The following is a 23,282-nucleotide window of genomic DNA, read 5'->3' on the forward strand; positions in this document are numbered from 1 at the left end:
CACCAAAACTACAACTGTGCATGTTGATGTACCAATGAAAGCAAGTGTGATGATGATGGCAACTAGCTGTGGTGAATTCCACTGAGCATCGCAGGTTCATCTGATCCCCAAAATGAAGGAAAAAAATGTTGACGATCCAATGAAATCTGATTTGACAAAGTCCAGAAACTAGTCATGTATGTATAGGCCTATATGTTATATCTGTTCATTGTTACTCATGTTTTGTATCTCATACAATGTTAAACCTTTATATGCCCGGTTGGGGCCAAAAGGTGTATTTTACAATAAAGTTCAATGTTCAAAGCACCAAGGCTCACTGAGGTGGTACCAATGACAGGAGAGTCCCAGAACCAAGACTGAAGTTATTCTGTCTGATGACTGTTTACTAGTAATCGCCAGAAACTCAACAGACTGTCATAGGACATCGGCCGGACACGCCCAATAGTTGCACAACGCAAGTCTAACTCACACTGGATTGACTCTACACTTATCGGACTGACTCGACATGTATGACACTTTATTGGACTTGATACTGGAGTGGAAATGGTGTCTGATGGTGAACTGAGATCTGAGCTTAGTTCTTTCATCCAGACGATCTTGCCTCATCGGATCACACCCAACAGGTCAGACACTGATCTGATATTCAACCAACACAAATCGCATTCATCAGACTGCCATCCGATACACTTCGATGGGGTGGTCGGAAGCAAAAAACTTTGCTTCGAACGGGTGACCAATGAGAAAAATCTCTGTGGAATGCGGGTATCAGGGGCAGATCCAGGAATTCTGTAAAGGGGAGGCGCCTTTACAAAATTAAAAGGGGGGGGCATGCCCCCCCCCCCCATTTTTTTCTTTTTATTTCTTACAAAATGTGAAACAAAAGAGTCAGATGTGGGGATGCAATGGAAGGACACATCTGAATAGGAAAGGAATGGAAGTGATCAGAGAAATAGAGTAGAGGTCAAATGAGAAATGGTGACAACCTAAAGATCTAGATAAAAACTGGATAAATGGCAAACCCAAACTTAGCTGTCTTACATAACCATAGTACAGTTGTTGCTGTTGTTTATGTTAAGATATACAACAAAACTCTTGGGATATGGTGAATTGGTAAAAGAAAGAAGAGACAGGACGTCATAGTCTGTTTTTCATGTGTTGATACATGTACATGTACTATACTATTCTCATATTTTCAGGGTAGCAACAGTCTGTGCAAAATAAATGTTCATTGTTATGTTAATTTGTTTATTGTTACTGGTGTACATTTTGTATGTCACGTTCTATGGTGAAAATTCAATGCAGTGGACACTCCACAAGACTGCGCTCTAACACTGCAAAAAATTAACTTTCAGACCCCTCAATATTCACCTGGTGCTTCACATGCAGCAGAACGTGCCTGTTGTGAATCACGTGCATGGTCGCCAAAGGCTATAATTTACTTCTGAGTGATTTACAATTTGCATCTGTGCAATGATGGAGGTTGTGATTACGTGATGCATATTTGCATCAATATGCACGTGCAATTACAAACTACAAGTGTACACAGAAAAGAAGAGAATCTTTCACTAATTTCAGCTTAACAACTTAGCAAATGCAATGCACTTACCTTTGATATGAGTTTCGTGTACCTGCGCACTTTTGTAGCCTCCTTGTAAAACCCACAAAATTAATCTCTAACCTTATTGACTACACAATGCCTACAATGTTGCTCAGAATACAATGGCAATACTGATTCTGTGTGGGGATGTGGGCAGTACAGATAGCTGTATAATAAGCAGAGTCACTACTGGTTGGGCACATCAGCATTCTGGGGACTGAAATGTTTGTGATGATGGGGGGGGGGGGGGGGGGTCACAAAGAATTTACGTTACCGGTACTTGAAAAGTTAAGATAAACTTAAAACAATGGTATGCCATTGGTTTCCCTATTCAGTTTTAACTAATATTCTCAGAATCCACTTCAAATTGTTGCCAAAATTTACATTCTATTTGAATTCTTTTGTCCCTTATTTCATCTTGCATATTAATGCCTGAAGTCTTCAAAATCTTAATTCTTAAATGTAAACTAAGGCTGAATATCACTAAAGACATACACAGCATACCATAATTTTCAGTTGATCTTAGAACGTAAGATTAACTTAAATTTTTTGAGAAACACACCCACCACAATATAACGCATATTATAATGTAATGTACATGAACACTCAGCTACACTGTACGTGGTCCTAAAACCCAGCTACATTACAGAAAGTGGATATGTATAAGAAACATTCTCCAAAGTAAATTAGTAAGCGAGCCATTTGACAGAAGTTGGTAGAGTCAAGAAACGGATTGGCAAGTTTCTGAAATAATGTGTCACAAGTGCTGTATTCCATAAAATCTGAATTCTGTAGGCGTTTTCACATCAGCCCGATGTTTCGAAATAGCGCGCTATTTTCTGACTTGGGAAATTGGAAAATATCTCGAGCTTGGATTTTTATCAGGCTGATGTGAAAACGCCTGATGAGATACTTGTTTCAGTCAATGCTTTGGGAAAATGTCTATGTACCAGTAGAAGAACTGACAGCACACTTCATTGCCATAGTATTGTAATGGTAAAGTCAGTTATTCCCTGCATTTCAATCTCTCATCGATGAGATGATGGCATAACATAATATGTACCAGCACAAGTACAATATTACAGAATTACAGCTAAAAGTCTATCCAGAGAATATAACAATGTATGGGCATGAGTGTGTTGTATTGTGATACCTTACACAAGCCTATTACTTCCATCCTCTAAACATTCGCTAACAAAGACTTGCTGCACAAAGATTCACAAACTGTGTGAGAAGAGTTAGCTCTGGATAGTAACAAAGACCCAATAGTGTTCCATACAGAGTACAGCATATGTACCACGAGATAACTTGAAACTCAAAGGCTGCCCTGTTACGCAACAACAAAGAAAATAGCTTTGTGTATCTTCAGGTCTGTGGTCAGGTCAGGACAAAGGTTCTATCCCACCATGTGGTCAGCTGGACTTCGATGCTGGTAGAGCTATGCAAATGAGGAGGAAGACTGATAAAGGTGCTGCCACATTAAACAAGCTACATAAGAGCACAGGGCAAGCACAGTATACTGTACCTTCTAATAATGGTGACCACTGTCTCTTCGGATGTAAATTAGAAACAAAATTAAAAGCTCAATGACAATGCACTATTAAGATAGTGAGCCATATTCACCATATATACCTGCATTCTGCTCTCCAGTAATTTTGTGTACAAGTGCTCAGTGACACTACCAGCGCAAACAATGTTTGGTTGCATTGTGGCATAAGTTTAGGTGTCATGCATAATTCATGACAAAATGCTTTACACCTACTTTATACTCAGAAATAATTAAACTCACTTGTGGGGAATTTTAAAAATACAATGTAGGAGGAACAACTGGTAATGAATCCTAAATGCCCATTTGGTATTAGACGAAGAATGCTTTTGTAAATCCCTGAATACAATTAATGTAAGTGTACATTGGTGTAAAATTATTGTACACCAATGTACACTTTATATTCAGAGTGAAAAGGTTAAAGCATTTGTTAAGAAACAAAAATAAGCTACAAAATCCATTCTGATATTACATTTGTACTGTACGATCATATCTTCTTTACCACATCAGCAAGGCTTTGTTTCATAATTTTTTAGTAGGAAAAGTGTATTTTCTTGCTTCTTATTACAACAACAACAACAAAACTCCTTTGCCTCTGATTACAACACGAAAACTCCTAACAACAACAAAACAAAACAAAACAAAATAGATAGAGCTCTGCTACCCGTATTACAGCCGCAATGTCATATGGGTCAACTACCCAGAAGAAAACATGAATCATCCATGATTAGCTATGTGGATCACAATTTGGCCTTGCAACATCAATTGGTGTGATCTGCACTATCATCAATCCAGAAGACTGACCTACTTTCCTTGAAGTGTGGAGGTCCCTGCCTGTGCAAAGGTTTAATGTAGGCATATTGTGGGCTTATCATCCATGAGGCAAAATAGCCAGCTAAGTTCACACAAGTATAAAATATCCTGAACATGTCAAGGCTGTGTGTAGTTGACTGATCCTTGTAGTGTTGAATTGGATGAAGGGAAGGCTTAGTCACGTGGTCATCAGGCCTGCTTGAACAAAGGATGTACACAACTTAATGTTGGTAAGTACAGGTACAGCACTTGTATAGGACCTACAACATGTATGTTTATGTGCAAAGTATTGAGTTGTTGGCTACAAAGTGTATGTGTACTGTGTTTATTCTGATGACACAAAATACACATAGGCCAACCTTTTTGCTACACGATAGGTTACTAAAGTCACTGCATCAATTGACACATAACAGCTCTGAATATCATTTCTATGCTTACACATATCTTTCACCCTGACTTACAAAAATTTGTACATTCATCCTTTAGGCGTACACTAATTATTTAAAGTATGTTTAATTGCATTTCAGAATTCATATTAATTTTGCAGTCAGTCAAAAGATGGCCTCTACTTCTGTGCACTCTTGGACTCACACACCTACGTAGCTAGTAGCTTTAAATTCCTTCATAACAACAAAAGATACAATGCATACTACTTTCGATTCTAGATAGTGAATGGTCTTTGCACATCTAAAAAAGAGGTCCTAGGCTATTAATATGTTGAGAATATTAATTATTATGTACATGTACCTTATACCTGTAATGACTACTTTGATCAAAACTGAAAATGAAATCTTAAGGATTGTTTGATTTTAATTCATTTTCAATTTGTGTTCACACAACAAAGAGACAAACATAACTAAATAACAATAACTGAAATTTTACAATAAATTACAACATTTGACATTTTGTTTTTTTATAACATACGATGTACTGTAAATGGGCTTTATTCATCTAAAACTGTCATCCCAGTGCTTTATCACACATTAACGGCATACCTACATGTATGCCATTTACAAACTTGTTCATTTAGGGGTATGAATCATGGCAAAGAAAAACTTGGAACCCAGGTATAGAAAGATGATTAAAGGATGGATTTTGTGAATAACCAAAGAAACAAAACAAAACCAAAACAAAAGTATAAATAGAGATAGTAAACACACTCATACAGTAGTTCATCTACACTGTATTTTGTCTATTCACTTACATAACGTTGATTTGAGTTTAAAACTTTTACAAAATCATGGTATTAAGCCCTATTTTATCAGCAAATCTAACAATTTCCTCCTTTATTATAAAAACTAATTTTATGACTTAATCATTTAAAGCAGAGAAGTGTACAATGCATAATAATACAACATAGGGTTACAATGATTACTGAATTTTAGTTCTTACAATTTAGCTACATTTCATCCAAAATTACAATTGCCATAATGAACAAAACAACGACAAACTCTACATGGGCAATCCTTTTCAATATTAGAGTACCGCCAGAAGTGATGATGTCATATTCTTTTGTTATAGTTTGAGTTGGAACCAGGTATATGTGTGGTAAAACACTCAGGCCAGGTGAGGTTGTTTAGAACCAGTTTCCACGGCAATGAATCGAATGGCTATGACATCACAGTTGCCTACTTTATCTTTATGAATTGAATGAAGGGGATGCAGAAACCATGTGTCTACATTCCACTTCTTGGGGAAAAAAGTACCTTCTTATTATTTAAACAAACAAGACTGGTATTTTGTGGGTTAAATGAAAAATTAATCAACGAAAGGCTTAAAACTGACAAGAGACAAAAGACACATCACAAGAAAGGAACACAGATGACCAGCTGTTCACTGCAAGGTGATATTGTGTACTTTATCCATATAATTCAAGCCCTTCTGTTCAAAGACACAGTGTATGACTTGCAATAGAACCTGCACAGGTGCAGGAGGGCTATGGACAAAAGCCGAATGAGGAGACCCACACACAGCCTTCCCCCAGAATCATAATGAATGCAGATAGCGGGGATTATCAGTCACTTGGAACTGGCTGTGCAAATATTCACTCTTCTAGATACAAGATCACTTTAGATCTGTCAGAGTCATTTCTTCTTAACAAAAGACTCTCCTGGAAGCCATAAATTGAGAGAGATAAGTATTTTTGTCGTATTCCCCCACAATAAGATTCTACCTGCATAGCTTGTAGCATCATTTACGAGAATTTCTAGGGACCTAGCTACAGTGCGCCCGGTGCCTACTGACATCAAAATGAAATGATTGGTTATTTGATAAGCAGTGAAGGGTAGAAATACTAGAACAATGAAATGTATGAAGCTACAGATTTTAGGCTAGGGTGTGATAATTTTCAGAGGTGAACGGTAAGATTGAACGACAAAACATTCTACTCAGGTCTCACGAAATACTCGATAGTCAATCGAGAAAGCAAGCGCGAAGCCCCTTAAATGTGCATCTGCACTAGAGACAGTGCAGAGTGTGAGTCGGGTATGGGGGGAACGGTACGTGATCTCGGATCACTCGCTAGCTAGCCGCATCGTTCGCATTGATTGCTGTGCGAGGTGATGGACGTTGCTGGCTGGCTTGATCGGGGCCATGCAACGCAAGCAATGCGAGCTGATTGCAAACAAAGGGATCGACTTACCACACAACGCCAAACGCCCCATAACCGATTGGACGATCGGGCTCAAATTCTCTTCTAGGCACAGACGAGGCGGCAGGAGAAGGCTGATAGTAGGTCTGAGTTGCACTCAGGATTGCACGATCATGGGCGCTAGAGGACCCGTTAGCGAAAGCCATCTGAGAGTGAGAAATTCTAGAGCCACAAACAGCCATATCACATCGGAGGGAGACGAGCGGGGAGAAACTCGGGCGCAGAGACGCCTTCTCTAGCCGGGCGGCGGCGACAGCGAGGGCCAGCAATTGAAGGTGGACTTTAAAATCCGGTATATCTCAGCAGCGGCATCGACTCATGTCTCCTAATTGCACTGGAATAATGATCAAAGTGAAACTTAGCAGCTGATGTGAGTGTTCACTGACTGTCAACTGAGGTAGAGAAGAAAACACGGATCAAAACGCGGTTAGAGCGGCTCACACTCCCCACATCAACTGGAGCACGGCCACTCTACGCACATCACGTCTTTTGCAGTGTGCTCACAGGATAAAACACACTCCGTACACTGACTGCTTTGCTGCAGCAGAACAAAGCACTGCTACGATCTCGTTCAACATCTCTCGTTTTCTGCGAGAGTACAGGCGGCACGTGTACTGTTGACACACTGAGCAATTTCTTTGTGATCAGCGTTTACGTGGCTGTACCTCCGACCGCCCAGTCATTATTCAGCTTTATGGAATGTTATATAGTTGCTCATAACAGCCCTAGCTATCACTCAGTCATCGTTTAATCATTACGATGATATCATTGTGTCATACCATGAGCTAAAATTCAAATCAGTATACTCTAGTACCGTCACTATCAACACAGTATAACAAAGCATTTTTTTTTTTATATCACACTGTCTCATAGTTGTATAGACCTACACGTTGCGATATAGTACGTATACTCGAGTGGGCCTACATGATACAATCATACATTATTACACTAGATAAATCAAGTCATATGAATGTATGCAAATATGGGTATGATTATTGGAAAATATATCCAGACATCTGCACACATGTTTTGTGTTTTAGAAAGTGTATGTGATCAGGGCCCGCGGGATGTTTTTCAGGGGCCGTGAGGGACTACAGGATCGGGGTCGACGGAACCACCCCCTCCCCCCCCCCCCCCCTCTTTAGACGGAAAGAATCTACAATGACCCAACTTTTGGAAATTCATCTATGTTGTGATTTTTTTCTAGGTTTTTCCTATTTTTTCGCGAGTCAAAAAAAAAGCAGCCCCCCATGTTCCACGGCCCCTGTATACATTAAAATACGAAATGCGGTGAAAACCTATAAATGATGAAATAAATAAATACATTGTATGTGTGTGTGTGTGTGTGTGTTTGTGTGTTTGTGTTTATGTGTGCGTGTGTGGTGTGTGTTTGTCATTGTTGTGTGCACAGAGACAAATGATATTTGTGACTGTGACAATACGTTTTATAAGCACACCACACTATAATCGCATGAAGAACCGCTACAGGATCGGAGTCGACGGAACCACCCCCCCCCCCCCTCTTTAGACGGAAAGAATCTACAATGACCCAACTTTTGGAAATTCATCTATGTTGTGATTTTTTTCTAGGTTTTCCCCCCTATTTTTTCGCGAGTCAAAAAAAAAGCAGCCCCCCCCCCCCATGCTCCACGGCCCCTGCACATTAAGATACGAGATGCGGTGAAAACCTATAAATGATAAAATAAATAAATACATCGTATGTATGTGTGTGTGTGTGTGTGTGTTTGAGTGTATGTGTGCGTGCGTGGTGTGTGTTTGTCATTATTGTGTGCACAGAGACAAATGATATTTGTGACTGTGACAATGCGTTTTTATTAAGCACACCACACTATCAATCGCATGAAGAACCGCGATTACCTCACTGATGATTCAGATACACTCGGTTTTACTTTATTACATGCATTGAATGGTAGCTCCACCAAGAAATTAAAAAAAAAGATACAAAACCAAAAATTGCATTACTGAATTATCATGTTGAGACGTGTGTATTTTTTTCTTCCTTGTGGGGTATTTCCAATAATCATGCATTTGGTGCATGATGAGTATTCTTGTTGGCTTCCATCACAAGAACTCGTATGACTTTATTAGTTTGCACGGGTGATTTAAAAAAAAAAAAAAATCTGCATCTGTACCATTGTGTATAATTATGACTGATCATTGCAGGTGGACGTATAATAAATTCCACACACCAAAAATATATAGAGAGAGTAAAACACGTGATGGATCTGCTGTGATGACTGTATGATAGTACTCTGTGATCAAAAATTCACATTAAACATAGGCTCTTGTTACTTTGACTCAAGGTCATGACACGCCGACACTTTCATTTGTGGTTCATGACAGTATAACTTGCTGTTTGTTGGGCTGCATAGCATTCTCATGATGACTGCGAGATCATGCTCAAAGATGTTATTGAGTGTGCGAGCGTCTGAGTGCAATTTACACCATGTGGAGACATGATCTGTCTTTGTCCATTTCCGGGATATATGATAACATATGACGTATGGAAAAACAATCAAAACTTTGCTCGGTCTACCCCATTTCTTCTTCTCCTTTTCATCTTCCTATTTCTTCGCCTTTAATCGTTGTTATGGTACATATTGCCTATTCATTGTCATGTTTAATGTTATTATTATTATTATAGGTTTTCCCGGCCAATTTCGCACTTTTGTCAGTCCAATTCCTAATTGCTGCATTCAATTTAGCAAAATTTAGCGTAGATGACATGTTCGGTAGTTCAATTTTATGATCTCTTCATTCAAATTCATTTTGGAGCATTCAAATTACCCTTAGCCTCATTCTAATTAACACTTTTGCAACTGAAATTCGTAAAACAAGCACCATTTCGTTATTCGTTCATTCAATTTGTGTGTGATCACGGACATGCCGCACTCGTTCATTCATATTCATTATTGGGCATCCAATTTAACATCTTTTGCAGTCAATTTAGCACGCATGTTTATGCTTTGTCTTATCATCATTATCATTATTATTATTATCATTATTATTACTATTATTATTATTATTATCATTATTATTACTATTATTATTATCATTATTATTATCTTCATTATTTTCATGATCGTCATAATCATCACAGGGTGGTCCACGAGGGGTTTTAGCATGTCGCTGCAACATGCTAAAATTCTTGTGCAACATCCTAAAAAGCCAACAACATGCTATGCAACATCCTTAAGAATTTGCAACAAGCTATTATTATCTTCATTATTTTCATGATCGTCATATAATCATCATTGCTATTTGCGTTTTGATTATGGTGGGTCTGATTATGCCGTTGTCCTATGTCTTATTTGTGAGGGGGTATAGCCTTGGTTGGTCTTGTTCGATGAGATAAGTCAAGGAAGTTCGTATCACTCCAGCCGTGTTAAACCAAATAAAGGATCTGGTTGCTACGGATTTTACGACTCATTGTTGGACAATTATAAGGCTCGTGATTCCAAGACACGGCTGATCATACCATCGATTATAAGCTATATACCTGGACATAAGCAGATTTAAACGGTACGATAGTGAGGGGAGTATACTAGTATGTATACGAGGAGCCGGAACTCACTGATTTCACTTCCCGCTTACGTCATAAAAGGGACTCTTAGACTGAAGCATTATAGTGCCGGTTGCTGAATGCGCGACCTGATAATGTCCTTGTGCACATAGAATTCGTCGCAATGACGTTCGTGCTATAATATGAAATCCCCTATCCTTTGGGTATGTTGGTATATATGTGATTAATTATATTGTGTTCGGGGATCAAATAACAAACCTTAATGAAAATTAATATCGTCTTAATTTCCTTCACGAAGCTGCCCAAGATTCTTCTCATTCAAGACAGGGGAGGTCAGGTTTCGAGCTCACCACATCCCGAAGATTCATATTTCTGGTCTATAGTTGCGTCTAAAAGAGACTATCTAAGAAGGAGTTTGACGCAAGTGACTTAAATGTTACATTGCAAGTGCGTTGTGTATGTGTTGTTATGTAGAGCCATAGAATATGACATTAGACGTCAATTGATATTAAACGGACAAAGCTGTTATTTTTAAAACCCTATTCCAAAAAGTATTTACGAGAGTATAATGTTAATAACGAGGCTATAAAATGTTGAACCTATGTATCTGGAACGAACTGCCAAATAACTTCAAAGTATCATTTAACAAAAGTCACCATGATGACTATTAGGTTATACTAACACATGCAAAGGTAACTACATAAAAATCGGACGTCAATTAAGAAAAATTTGGTTTTTTGCCATGTCACATGATCATTATATTCACGAAGCATGATATGTTAAGCTGATTATGTCAACTCTCCTATTTGATTTTATTATACAAACAAATATTATGCAATGTTTTGTGGTGATGATTTACACCTATGGTTCTCACCCTCCCTCTCAAAATGTCAATTATCACAACACTGCGATAATTGTAGAAGAACAGAATTCAGGGCACCAGTCATTCTTTTTTTTTTTCTTTCGTCTAAGAGAAAAAAAATGTGAGCAGATTTGAGTGAAGAACAATACAGGTGACTTGTAAAAAGTGATAACAGTCATTATCCCAGACCGTGAACTTGAGCGGAATTGCACTTGATGCAGGGTTCTTCAGTCTATGACAAGATCACACTGTGTCATTAATAAATGATAATTCATTCATGTATGAAAATACAAGCATTTTGCTAGCTGTTTTTATATAGATGTAAAGAAAGAACAGTAATAACAACACTTCATCAGTTCATCCACCAACAAAAAGAAACATGATCAATCATGTGATTACTGTGTAAATTAAAATACTCCGTGTTTATTTCATTTCTATATATTGCACATTGATACGCAAGCACGGATTTGCATATTCATCAAATAGATATTGTACTTCTAACAATAACCACATATTTTTACCATATCTGTGATTACTATACTATACATATACGTCTATTATGGCAAAATGTTTTTCTAGTTTAGCCAACAGGTATGCTGGAAATTAAAGATTCTCTTCCCACATCTCTCTCTCCCTCTCTCTCTCTCTCTCTCTCTCTCTCTCTCTCTCTCTCCCTCTCTCTATCTATCTGTCTCTCCGTCTCTATCTATCTGTCTGTCTGTCTGTCTGTCTGTCTGTCTGTCTGTCTGTCTGTCTGTCTGTCTCAGTATTTCAGTAGCTATAATGAAAGCATGACCAGTTGCATGGTTTGATGATTTTTTTTCCGCCTAAAATGAAGCATTACATTTACTCCGAAGAAAATGAAAAATTCAAATGATTTAACCATGCTCAATCTGGCTTGATGCCCATCTTTTTGTAGATCGAATTTGTAGCGGGGGGGGGGGGAGGGAACAACAAGCTGAAATGAAGATTATTAAAGGTATGCCTATATAATACAAAGGGTTAGTGCTTGTTTACAATATAGTAATATAGGGGGAACAAATGAAAACACACATATTATCATGAACAGAGCAGATCAGGGGCGGATCAAAGAATTCCGTAAAGGGGGAGCGCCTTTACAAAACTAAAGGGGGCGTCACGCCCCCCCCCCCCCATTTTTGTCTTTTTATTTCTTTTGTTTTAACAAAAAAATAGAATAAACAAAATTGCGAAATGACAAAATTGACGATAAACTGCAACGCTTTGCTTTTCAGATGGTGAATTGACAGCATTCAGACAAGCCCTAGATCAAATCCATAGAAGAAAGACTATACATGGCAATACATTGCATGCAGAAACGAATGGGAAATCAAAACATTGGTACAAAGAGGATTGAAAAAGAACTATCAGAGGGAAGATGCGTCTCAAAAGAGTTAGGAGAAGGAAGTAAACAGCACCGCGGCCGGAAGAGAAACCACGACTGATCCAAAATATTGTAATTGGCGAGATCTCAATGGGAAGGTGGGACGGACAGGCAACCGGAAAACAGGATCAATATGCCTCTATAGCACCTTTGTGATGGAGGCATGGAAAAGTATAATTACCTCCGCCAAGGAGGTTGTGATTTTGTCGGCCTTTTGTTTGTTTGTTTGTCTGTTTGCAAAATAACTCAAATAGTTGTGAACGGATTTGAATGGAACTTGCAGGAAAAGTTGATAATGATACAAGGAACAGAATGAGGATTGAATTGTGGTAAAATCTGGGATTTTTAATCTTATACTACAACAAGAATGTCCACGTGTCAACAGGTGCATGTATAAGTGTAACATAAGTCGGGGTGTATCAAGTAGGTGTATGCATGACAGTATATATTATGTGAATGTCAAAGGGGGCATTGCAAGAAAGTCGAGGTGCAATCGATTGCAACTATCTATCGGAAATATCGCGATTGATAGACCAATGGCTAATTTGCCATCAATGAATAAATTGCAAGACTTACGATTGATTTTGGGGGTTGCAACTTTCTTGCAACGCCCCCTAAGAAAGTTTGAGTGTGCGTACATAATTGCGTGTGCGTTGCAGTGGCCGAGTGTGCTTGTAGTTGTACGTGATAGACAGTATAGGTGTGAGCGTGGAGGAGTTCAGTCTTTGAATTATATGTGTTCTGATCGTTGGACATAAGATATGATACCAAGATTTAAAGGTAGGGAATCCCATTTGCATGCCTTAAATGAAGAGTTGTATAAATACAGTGGTATGTTGAAGAGAGTATCATTTTAGAAACTCCCATAAAGTATTGAAAGTGGAAGGTAACATTTAATACATTTTTTTGACCGTTAGATTTTGAATTGAATTTTTTTCGGGGCTCACCGAAAATTCCAGTACATTACTAGGCTACCTTTGCAGACCCATGCACTGCATGTGTGTCCATCATGTATATTTTGTGAAGAAAGTTCATCAACACTTACAAGCAGTTCTATATACATTCTTGCCACACACTCTATATGTTATTACATCAGCTCTTGTACTTTTAGATTTGTGTTTATAGAAAACAAATACAGAAGACTGCAACAAAAAGGCTTAAGTGTGGCTGACACACAGAACTACTGAGTAGTTGAGTTTTGTGCATCATTCAAATTTTAGATAACTGTTGACTTCCAAATTTCTAAGCAGTGGCCTAAGCAAGTCCCCTGAGGTTCATATTTAATGTTTTGCTGCATTTTAGGAGGTCTGTAAAAGGTATCCCCTACCTTTAAGACTTACATCAATGAGAATGAGGAAAAATTCAAGTCAAATCAAAGCAACAAACCCAGAAAGTACAACTCTTTCCAAGGGGAGTATTCGCGGGAGTAAATTGACAATTAAATTACTTCGGAGTGATGGCACCAAAATGGCCATCCCCAAACTCCTCCCACGTTAGAATTTTTCTTATGATCTACCAGTTCAATTCGCAAACTTTTTGAAATATTTGACTTTGATCATTTGAATTGATCTCAATGCTGTGATAAGAAAAAGAAAAAAAAACTCACCCCGTGTATGGGATGGTGAATATAACTTGCTCGGACTTTAACCACAACACTTTACAGTGCTGCTGTCCACAAACGCCTTCAGATTGATAGAAAACCACCAGGAAAGAGATTGAAAGGAACGGCAACGAATGGCAACGAGAGTGGTGATATTGTGGGAGAGTTAAATGACTCCATCCAAGCAACTAAAATCATCAAAGATACATATTAGAACCGCTTCCATGCACATAGTCATTCTCACATCTACCGACTCTCACACAAACACATACACACACAAACAAACAAGCACTTATACCAACAAAAAAAAACTTACGTACTTTATCCCTATTAACCTTATTGATTTACTGACTTTTCAAGAATTTTGACTGCGAACCCTGCAAAAGAAAATAAATGAACAGATTAAAAAGAAAAAATCGCAGTGATCCTATGCATGTTGATGATGTAATAATTTCCACTATTTTTTCACTCTATAACCAATATCGTCTTATTACACATGCAGGGTAGATGATACACCTCTTTCTACCATTTCCCCTCTTTCCTGATTATCTCCCCCCCCCTCTCTCTCTCTCTATGATATATATATATATATATATATATATATATATATATATATATATATATATATATATACTCTCTAAAAAAATCGAGTGAAAATATTCACTCTTAAAGGAGTGAATACAAAAAAGAGTGAAATTGGAGTGAATTTCGAGTGAAAATGTTCATTTTCACTCATTTTGGAGTGACCTCACGGATCACTCGAAGATTTTGGAGTGATCCCTGACGTCACTCTAAAACGAGTGAAAATGAACATTTTCACTCAAAATTCACTCCAATTTCACTCTAAATTCACTCTTTTTTTGTATTCACTCCTTCAAGAGTGAAAATTTTCACTCGACTTTTTTAGAGAGTATATATATTATATATCTTATGTCTTTCATGTTCCTTCATGGACATTGCTTTCCGTTACACATAAATAATAGTTCGAATGTCAATCCATCGGCCTCAAGTCGGAGTGCCTATAACAAGTCTATCAATTTCGAAATTGCCATCTGCAGGTACCGGTAGCTATAACCACTCTGCCTCATAGACCATCACGATGGAGGTATACTAGGCGAAAAAACCATACCTCCTTGAGCTTTTATGACAGAGTAGATCACATGGGTAGCAGAACAGGAGGGGGGGGGTATGTAGCCACTCCCCCCCCCCCCCCCACACACACACACACACTGCACAGGAACACACACAAAGTCAACCAAAGCTAGAATTTTACGGGTTCTGCCCCTGGGCGCGCCGTTGCCATTTAACCCGACCAGGAGCAGTGAGGATGGCCCCTGACGGAACCCCCCCCCCCCCCCCATGCCCCATCAGGCACACGTTTTGAAAAAATAAGTCATCGATACGGCAATGTCTTGTATTATCATAATCATGTTATTTTGGACCCTTCTATAGGTTTATGGATGTAATAAAATGTCATGATAAATCGCTCCGATAATTTCTGTCGTTTCATTAATACAACAGGACTTATTTTCTTAGATGTTGATCGCCCCACATGAATCCCTTTGATTTTTTATACATTAATGATGACAGTGGTTAGTTATGTGGTACGGGGAAAAAGAAAGTATGAAGGGGAAGTGACTGCATATGATGACACTCAACCCTGATGAATTCCGCTGTCACTATGATCTTTGACTGTCACACACACCTCGGCCATTGACGGCAATTTCAGGGTAAGCAGACTACAGTTAGCTATGCGTGGTCTCGACCTCTCAGGAGTCTTCATCCAAACGCGATGATTAAATGTGACGTCACAGTATAGTTACGCGCCTTTGACAACCGCTCACAATCACCACATCAACAGTGTAGTTTGCGTGGTGCTGTAACGAAACACAAACAAACAAACAAAACATTATGAATAAAACACAAATATTCTACTTAGCAGTCGCGTCTCACAGCTAATCGCCTACAATCATGACAATGGTTCGTTTTTCACCTTAAGAACAGTTTTTTACATAATTCGGCCTTTTCTGCTGGCTGGGTCTGAATGACATCTTAATGCTGGTCGCCGACAATTTCAACCGTGAATTTCTGGAACTATGGGTCTACAGACACAAACTTGAACGCAGTAAAATCGAGAAAATAATGTGAGTATATTTTTTGCTATATAATAAACAGTTTCTTGCTGTACAATGATTACATTCAAGGGACTATTGAAAATCAATCGTGTGTTTCATGACTAATAACTTGAATTTTCTTGACAGACACGACGTATTGTGCTCCTTTAACAACCCCGCTGATGTCACCAATGCTATTAGAAGTATAGGCCTATAAGTAGAAGTTGAAGTCGAGTAATAGAAATAAGATCTCTTGTATTCATTTCACTATTCAGCGCCAATGGTAATAGCAGATAACAGAGTGGTACACGTATTACTGTCAGGATCGTTACCCGTTGTATCTCTTTGGCTGTAGATGTAAAACGACAATATTGTGGGTAAAATCGGGTACAGACGAAGGTGAAGGAAAAGAAAGAAAGAAATAAGGAAAGAAGGAAGGAAGGCAGAAGGTTTGACATCAATCTGCACAAAAAAGCACAAGTCTTTGTACAGTCTTAAAGTACATGTATATGATTTCTGGTTGAGGCGGTGTTGTGTCACAGACGACGCGGAAACGCTACTCAATTATCTGCATTTGAATAATTCCAGGAAATCCTCCGTATATGAATTAAAAATCATTTACAAAACAACGAAGATGACCGTACAGGTGAAATTCAAAACGGAAACCACCTTATTATCAAAAACTAACATATATTTCATGTAATGATCAGTGTTCTTGCATGATCGGAATTCCATATTTGATTCATTTGCAACTCTATACAAACACAGACAGGCGTTTGACACTCCAGCAGCAAACCGCGTATTATTGAAATCAAACCTCTCGGACCACAAGATTATTAGCATATCTAGGTAATCGTGTAGGTCATTCCCTTTCATGTTCTGCACGTTATTGGTTTCTTTCCCTTTTTTCAAATATTCTCTCGCAGTACAATCCCATCTGACTCGTTAGACTTTCTTCCTTGTAGTATGTAACCATGTAATAAAATTTCTACCCTTGATCAATTGTGATTTTTTTTTTGTATCAAGGTTTGGAAAATATAAATAATTTACAAAGGAAAAGGTCAAGTTACTTTTAAAACTTTTGCTGATCGTTATGTCATTTAAACGCTCATTCGTGCCCAGTTCTGGCAAAAGCAAGTGGCGGCAGATCCAGGGGGAGCGCACCGGGGGCGCCCCCTTTATTTTTTGTCAAAACAAAATAAATAAAAAGAAAAAAACTGGGGGGAGGGTGCGTGCGCCCCTCCTTTAATTTTGTAAAGGCGCCCCCTCTTTACGAAATTCCTGGATCCGATCCTGTGTTAGGTATATGCATGTTTCATCGTTCTCAAACCCTAGATTTATTATACTTAAAGAGTCCAGTGAAAATTGTGATCATTATACGCATCGATATTCTCCCTTGTTCTGAACATACTCTACAGGTCAGAGAACGACGCTGCTTCGATTTCTCCATCATATTCCAGTCACGGCTTCATTGTTATTCAGTCGGACCAAGCAGAGGGAGTGAGTGTCGATTCGGAAGGGGCCGAGTCAGTTATGGCACGTAACGTGACAGGAGAACCTGACCTTATCCAGGGACCACCGTCTCATCAGAGTTCCGCTCCTGGTGACGTACCTCCGGCAACTGGAAGTGATTCTCCGCTCGTGGTGACGTCATCATCGCTGGAAGACTTTTATAATTCATTCGAGCAGGCGTTGGCGATTGCGCAGCATGCTGAACGCGCCAAATCTGAAGCGCGTACGGCAATTGAGAGAGCTGATACCGCCCGGGGTCTCGCAGAGCAGGCTTGGGGACAGGCGATGGCTGCGGCAGAGGCTGCGCAGAGTATCGCGCGCTCAGGTCTGGCAGTGGCAAAGTTATCGCTGGACGCTTGCAACCTACGCTCTAGCCAGAATGGACGCGGTCAGTCCTCCGATCATCTGAAGGGCGCGTTTGATCTGTTCGCACGGCAGAAGCAGCCAGTCATGACATACGACAAGTTTGAAGCAGCTCTAGGTTTAGCCGAAGACGACATTGACGACGACGTTGTCAGCCGAGAAATAACACTCGAGTTCAACAGCGACAAAGTTGGAAGCGACTACCACACTTGTGGTAACCATGAAGTGCCTCCACAGCTGAATTTCTATGATCCAGATCAGGGCAACCAAGCATCATCAACCCTACAGTCATCACAGCCGCTTTCAAGAAATACAAATATTCGACAAGACGCGGACGCATCCAGAAATGTTAGCAACAAGAAGCAAAACTTCGTTCCGAAGCGCTTCGAGAAATATCTGACACCTCTCGGGCACACATCGGGCGCGTCGTCGGCGCGCACGCAAAAGTTAGCCAATCCATGTGAATGTTTACAAGGGAAAACGTGTGGGACTAATCCACCCTCGACCAATCAGATCGCCGAGCGTTTCTATCGTCTTCATGCTGCCGCGCCTCCCGCTCGGGCTCAAACGTCCGCTTCTGACGAGCTTGAACCCTCGGCGTTCTGGCGTCCCAATGACGTCACAGGGACCGACACGAGCAGCCGAAGGTCTAAGAAGGATCCTTATCTGGTGGGTCATCTCGTTTCCATGGTAACAAGAATCATTACATCTTCTTTGGCTCAATGTTGTCACTTTCATTGCGATTGCGTCATACTCAACAAGATGATAATACATGATGCATTATATATACGGAATCAAAAAAGATATAACATGTATAAGCCAGTTCGGAGTTAGCTCATGTGCACAACATTGGTGGCTTATTAGAATATCAAATTGGTATCAATTGCCAGCGGTGCGTTCACATTTCTTCGGCAGTTATTCATCTCAAATTTCAAAGGCAATAGTACTTTTGAGACGTAATTATTTTCAACAGCAGCAGAGAAAGATCCCTCAGAAAAAGAAAAGATCGCAATCACACTAATTGCGCATTTCATAATTACTATAAACTGATGTAGATTATCATTCATCCAGTCGAAGTGAGAACCTCCAAGTTCTTATCAATAATCAGAAATCTGGATCAGTACTTACTTCACGCGACGTTTCGCCGATTAATTATTATACCGACTTGAAGGAAAGTTATACTTGTTCAAGTTTTATTATGCACGACTAAAGGTAAAACAAAACGATTATAGTCTTCATAAACTGACCTCTTATTAGAATCTTGATTTTCATCACCTTCAATCTGCGTCAAAGACCAAAAAATTGCATTCCAACCAAGCTGCCTTGTGCAAGACCCTTAAACGTTGTATTACCGAAATCAGTAATGGGAATGAGATGGGTAAAGGTGTAGTTTCGCAAAATTTTGGTTGAATCTTTTCAATATATCATTATTTTGACTATTTTCAGCATTGTAATTGTTATCTTTATCATTGTTATTATTCAGTATTTTTTACGATAGTAACGGTTGTCATCGATAATCATTATACCATTAGCAGAAGTCTACTTATTATTATTAGTATAGTATAGTGGTAGTAATATTGTCATTATCATTATCACCATCATCATTCTTTTCATCATCGCTATATTGTATATAGTACCTCTAAAATATCGTATCAGGTGCCTCTGACAAGCTCCTATAGCACCCTTGATACCATTAAAGTGAAAGATTACAACAGCTGTCTTTCTATAACATTTTCAAAGGGAATATAAGTAACATAAGGCCTACTGGTAATCAGTCTCGACAAATTCGGCGAGGTAAGTCTGAGTGAGATTTTGCCACGTGCTTTTTGAACATCAAGGTGATGAATCCACCTGTCACGTTTCCCGCCTAGAAACCAGGGTTATCCAATCTTGCACTTCGTTTCCTAGGCAACAACACAGTCCATGCGTTGCTATGTCAATACATTGTACCCCTACTGTGCGTTTTATATTTTATCATGATGTGTGTTTCTTGTTATCGCAGTGGCTATGGTGTTGTTTTTATGACGACACTGTAGGAAGAATATGTACGCGGCCTACGTCAATATTAGTTACTTTTGTAAATCAGAAATAGCGGGTATTGAAGTTCAAACTCGCACTGAAAGGGCAGTGGAAGTGAACACATCATTTCCGACGTAAGCTTCCTGTTTTCATCGGCTCTTTACTCAGAATTGGAGAACAATGCGAACCTTTCCCGGACATCTATCGTGTTAAAGAAAATGTTATCAAGGTCACATCATTTTCAGAGTCACTGTGTTATATCCACTATGAAATACCATTGTGCAACAATTGGAAGGATAAACACACATACACATGCACACACACACACACACACACACACACACACAGACAGCAGAAAAAGAGGGGGGAATTGAGAAAGGGGATAAGGGTTAGAGGTAGGGGAGAGGGAGGGGGAGTAAGGACAAGAAAAGTGAGTGAAAACGGACATTCAATTCGTAACAATTGTGTGTCTTGATGTGTCTTTTTTGTCGGTTGATCGGTCGGTTGGTCTCGATAGGCTGACGATGGTGCTAGCAGTGACGACAGCACACGGTCAGCTCCCACCAGCCTCGGGGTGCGCTGCCGACGCACTGAGAGTAGCGATGAAGGTTCGAGCCCCCCTCTCAAACCCCGCCAGCTGCAGCGGCTCAGCGACATGGAGCCCACGGAGGAGAACGTGATGACCCGCCTGCAGCAGCAGGCCAGACGAAGCCAAAGCTGCTCCAGCGAGCCTGGCGCCGACGCAACGAGGAAGCGACCCTGCTCGCCGCTGGTGCTGCCTGAGGCGGACAGCGGTTCGAACGTACAGGTAATTAAAGAAGAGAACTAGCAGACAAAATGAATACAATTTGTACAATGTATTTGGATATAAATTTATTCCTTTATACGTGCTGTGAAGCGATGCTATCTTGTTTCTACGTAATCATAAGGCACTTTTTTTTTTGGGGGGGGGGGGGGGAGGGCAACACTCTGTCCTCATAGTTTTTGCCCTTATATATTTTGATATATATATATCAAAATGTATTCTAACCTATATTTTGATATCTTATTATATGTTTGGTAGTTATATCATTTTCTCATCTTTAACTCATTTCATATATTTGTATATTTATTAATGAATGTATTCATTTATCTACCCCAGATCTGTCTACTTTTTATTGATTTAGTCAGTTACGTATTCATTTATCAAATCATTCATCTATTCAGCTTTATACTGTAGCAGTAGTTTATCTACTTACTCATGTACCTGTCTGTTCATCTGCTAGCTAGGAGGAACACACAGTTAGATAGATAACTTTTTACCAATCTCTTTTTATCTATCTATCTTTCAAATCATCAAGCTATCAATGTCAGCTTTAGAATAGTAGGAAAGTCACTTCAATAGAGTTTCTATTCGATGGCACCCCTGTATCGAACCATGCACTGGTAAGAAAGAGGTTAAAAGTGGTAGATTGTTATTGAGTCACATTAATAGTCTTAAACAAATATTGTTGTGAAGGCATAGATTGCATCTCAAGGACGAATTACACAAAATGCGTTTTGTGTCATATATATATACAGTGCAATTGTTTGCATCAATTCGATGACGTTATAGGGACACTGGAATAATTCTGTATGAGGCAGTGACGTTGTTGCTGTTCAAACTCCGTCATTCATTTGCAGCTGAAATAGTTTGTCCAAAAAAAATGCTTAGCAATCAGAACTTGCCCCATTTAGCATTGCTAAATCATTGTAACTCGAGCGTAACGTGATGCGAAGGACGGGATTGGGTTCCTTTTTCCGTTGGTAAATCAGTTAAAAGACAACAAAACAAACAAGATACTAGTGAAATATTAATGTGCAACCCGTTCAAAATGATCATGACTATCTCTTTTTCATGTGTCATCGTGGCCGACATCACGCTGTTACGTTAAATCACGTAAAACTGGAAATTCCCATGCCTTCTGTTTTGTCCGATCTTCTGTATGTAAGTTATTTGGTCGACTTGAACAGGGAGTAGGCCTAATATAAAATGTCATTTCATAGGCTGCAAATCAACCAAAAGAAGACTCATGTAGTGTGTCTCGTTTGTGACGTATTCTTGTAGCAGAAGGAAGCATCGTTGGTCAAACTGCATCTTTTCTGTTTTTATTTCAGAAATCATGCACAGTTAGCTTTGTATAGATTCGTCTCACGCCTTGATTATTAAGTATGACGTCTAGCTGTCGTAGCCTGCGCGTTCAGAAACTAGTGTAAGCGGAAGATGACGTGCGGAAGGATCTCTACGCATCTGCGTATCATGGGATTAGTTATCATAGGAGTGGTATTCTAGTTATCCGCAAGTAGTAAATTTGTGACTACAGTATTTTCTCGACCTTTTCTTTTCCGTAAGTTTGATTGGACACGTCGGTGGTACCTGATTGCTCACTATCATTGACTGGAATGCGCGAACAGCAAAATCGCGTGCGATTTAAAACACTTCAGTAAGTCCGCGAACTTGCCCCAGTAATATTATGAGGTTAATGCTTAATCTTATGTCCGCGATTCTATACGGAATCCCAACAGAGGAAGATACCATATAAATGTTGCTATCAAGGTAGCGTCATCAGAATAGCTGAATTCCTAAAATTTGTTGTTGAAAATGAAAAAAAAAAGAAAGAAGTGAGATCACATACACGCACAACCTCTCATACGTGTGTATATAATTGTTATTTACATATCGCTTCCCTGAATTTACAAGGTAACTGCTTTAACAGGGAAACAGCTATAATTCTTTCTGACCAACGCACTGACATTTCTGTGATCACTTTGGAATACCAGCGTTGCTTTTTTACTATTATGTTATAGGTCTACTCGAGATATTTTAGAAGGTTGTGCTTAGCATATTTACCAAAAAGAAAGAAAGAAAAAAAAAAGAAGACAGCTCTGCCACGCAGCTATCTCTGTCACAACAGACTGTTTCTCGAGTAAGAATTATTATAAAAAAGTTTGCTCATCAAAATCTATATTGACGATCAGTGGCGTGATGTTTTCTCGCACGAATTCGAAGATGAGTGAAGATGTCGCCAGTGGTCGCGGAGGAGTATGAGGAGAGATGAACAAGAAATTAAGAAACGAAAATTAAGATGAATATGAGAGAATGTATTCATGGACCGAGACTTGAACAGAGTGTAAAGCTGAAAAGATCTGAACCCCCCCCCCCCCCAACAACAACACAGTTTTAATAATAGCCTGATGGTTTTAATTTCGTACATCACTTGGTGTGCAAAATAATGATCTCT

The 23,282-nt window shown here is 39.3% G+C and overlaps 1 protein-coding gene across 2 annotated transcripts in view; it reads right to left on the minus strand.

Annotated features, from left to right (window-relative positions):
- Positions 1 to 7,080, minus strand: part of LOC139707940 (serine/threonine-protein kinase NLK-like) — a 104,322-nt gene extending 97,242 nt beyond the window's left edge. For both annotated transcript variants that reach the window (XM_071619936.1, XM_071619935.1), the window contains exon 1: positions 6,598 to 7,080. In XM_071619936.1, coding sequence (XP_071476037.1) covers positions 6,598 to 6,788 — 191 coding nt within the window. In that variant the 5' untranslated portion in view covers positions 6,789 to 7,080. The remainder of the gene's footprint in view (positions 1 to 6,597) is intronic.
- Positions 7,081 to 23,282: the final 16,202 nt, after the last annotated feature.

This window comes from Diadema antillarum, unplaced genomic scaffold, assembly GCF_040938485.1.
Source record: "Diadema antillarum isolate AM-2024a unplaced genomic scaffold, OU_Dant_1.0 seq00001286_RagTag, whole genome shotgun sequence".
NCBI classification, from domain to species: domain Eukaryota; kingdom Metazoa; phylum Echinodermata; class Echinoidea; order Diadematoida; family Diadematidae; genus Diadema; species Diadema antillarum.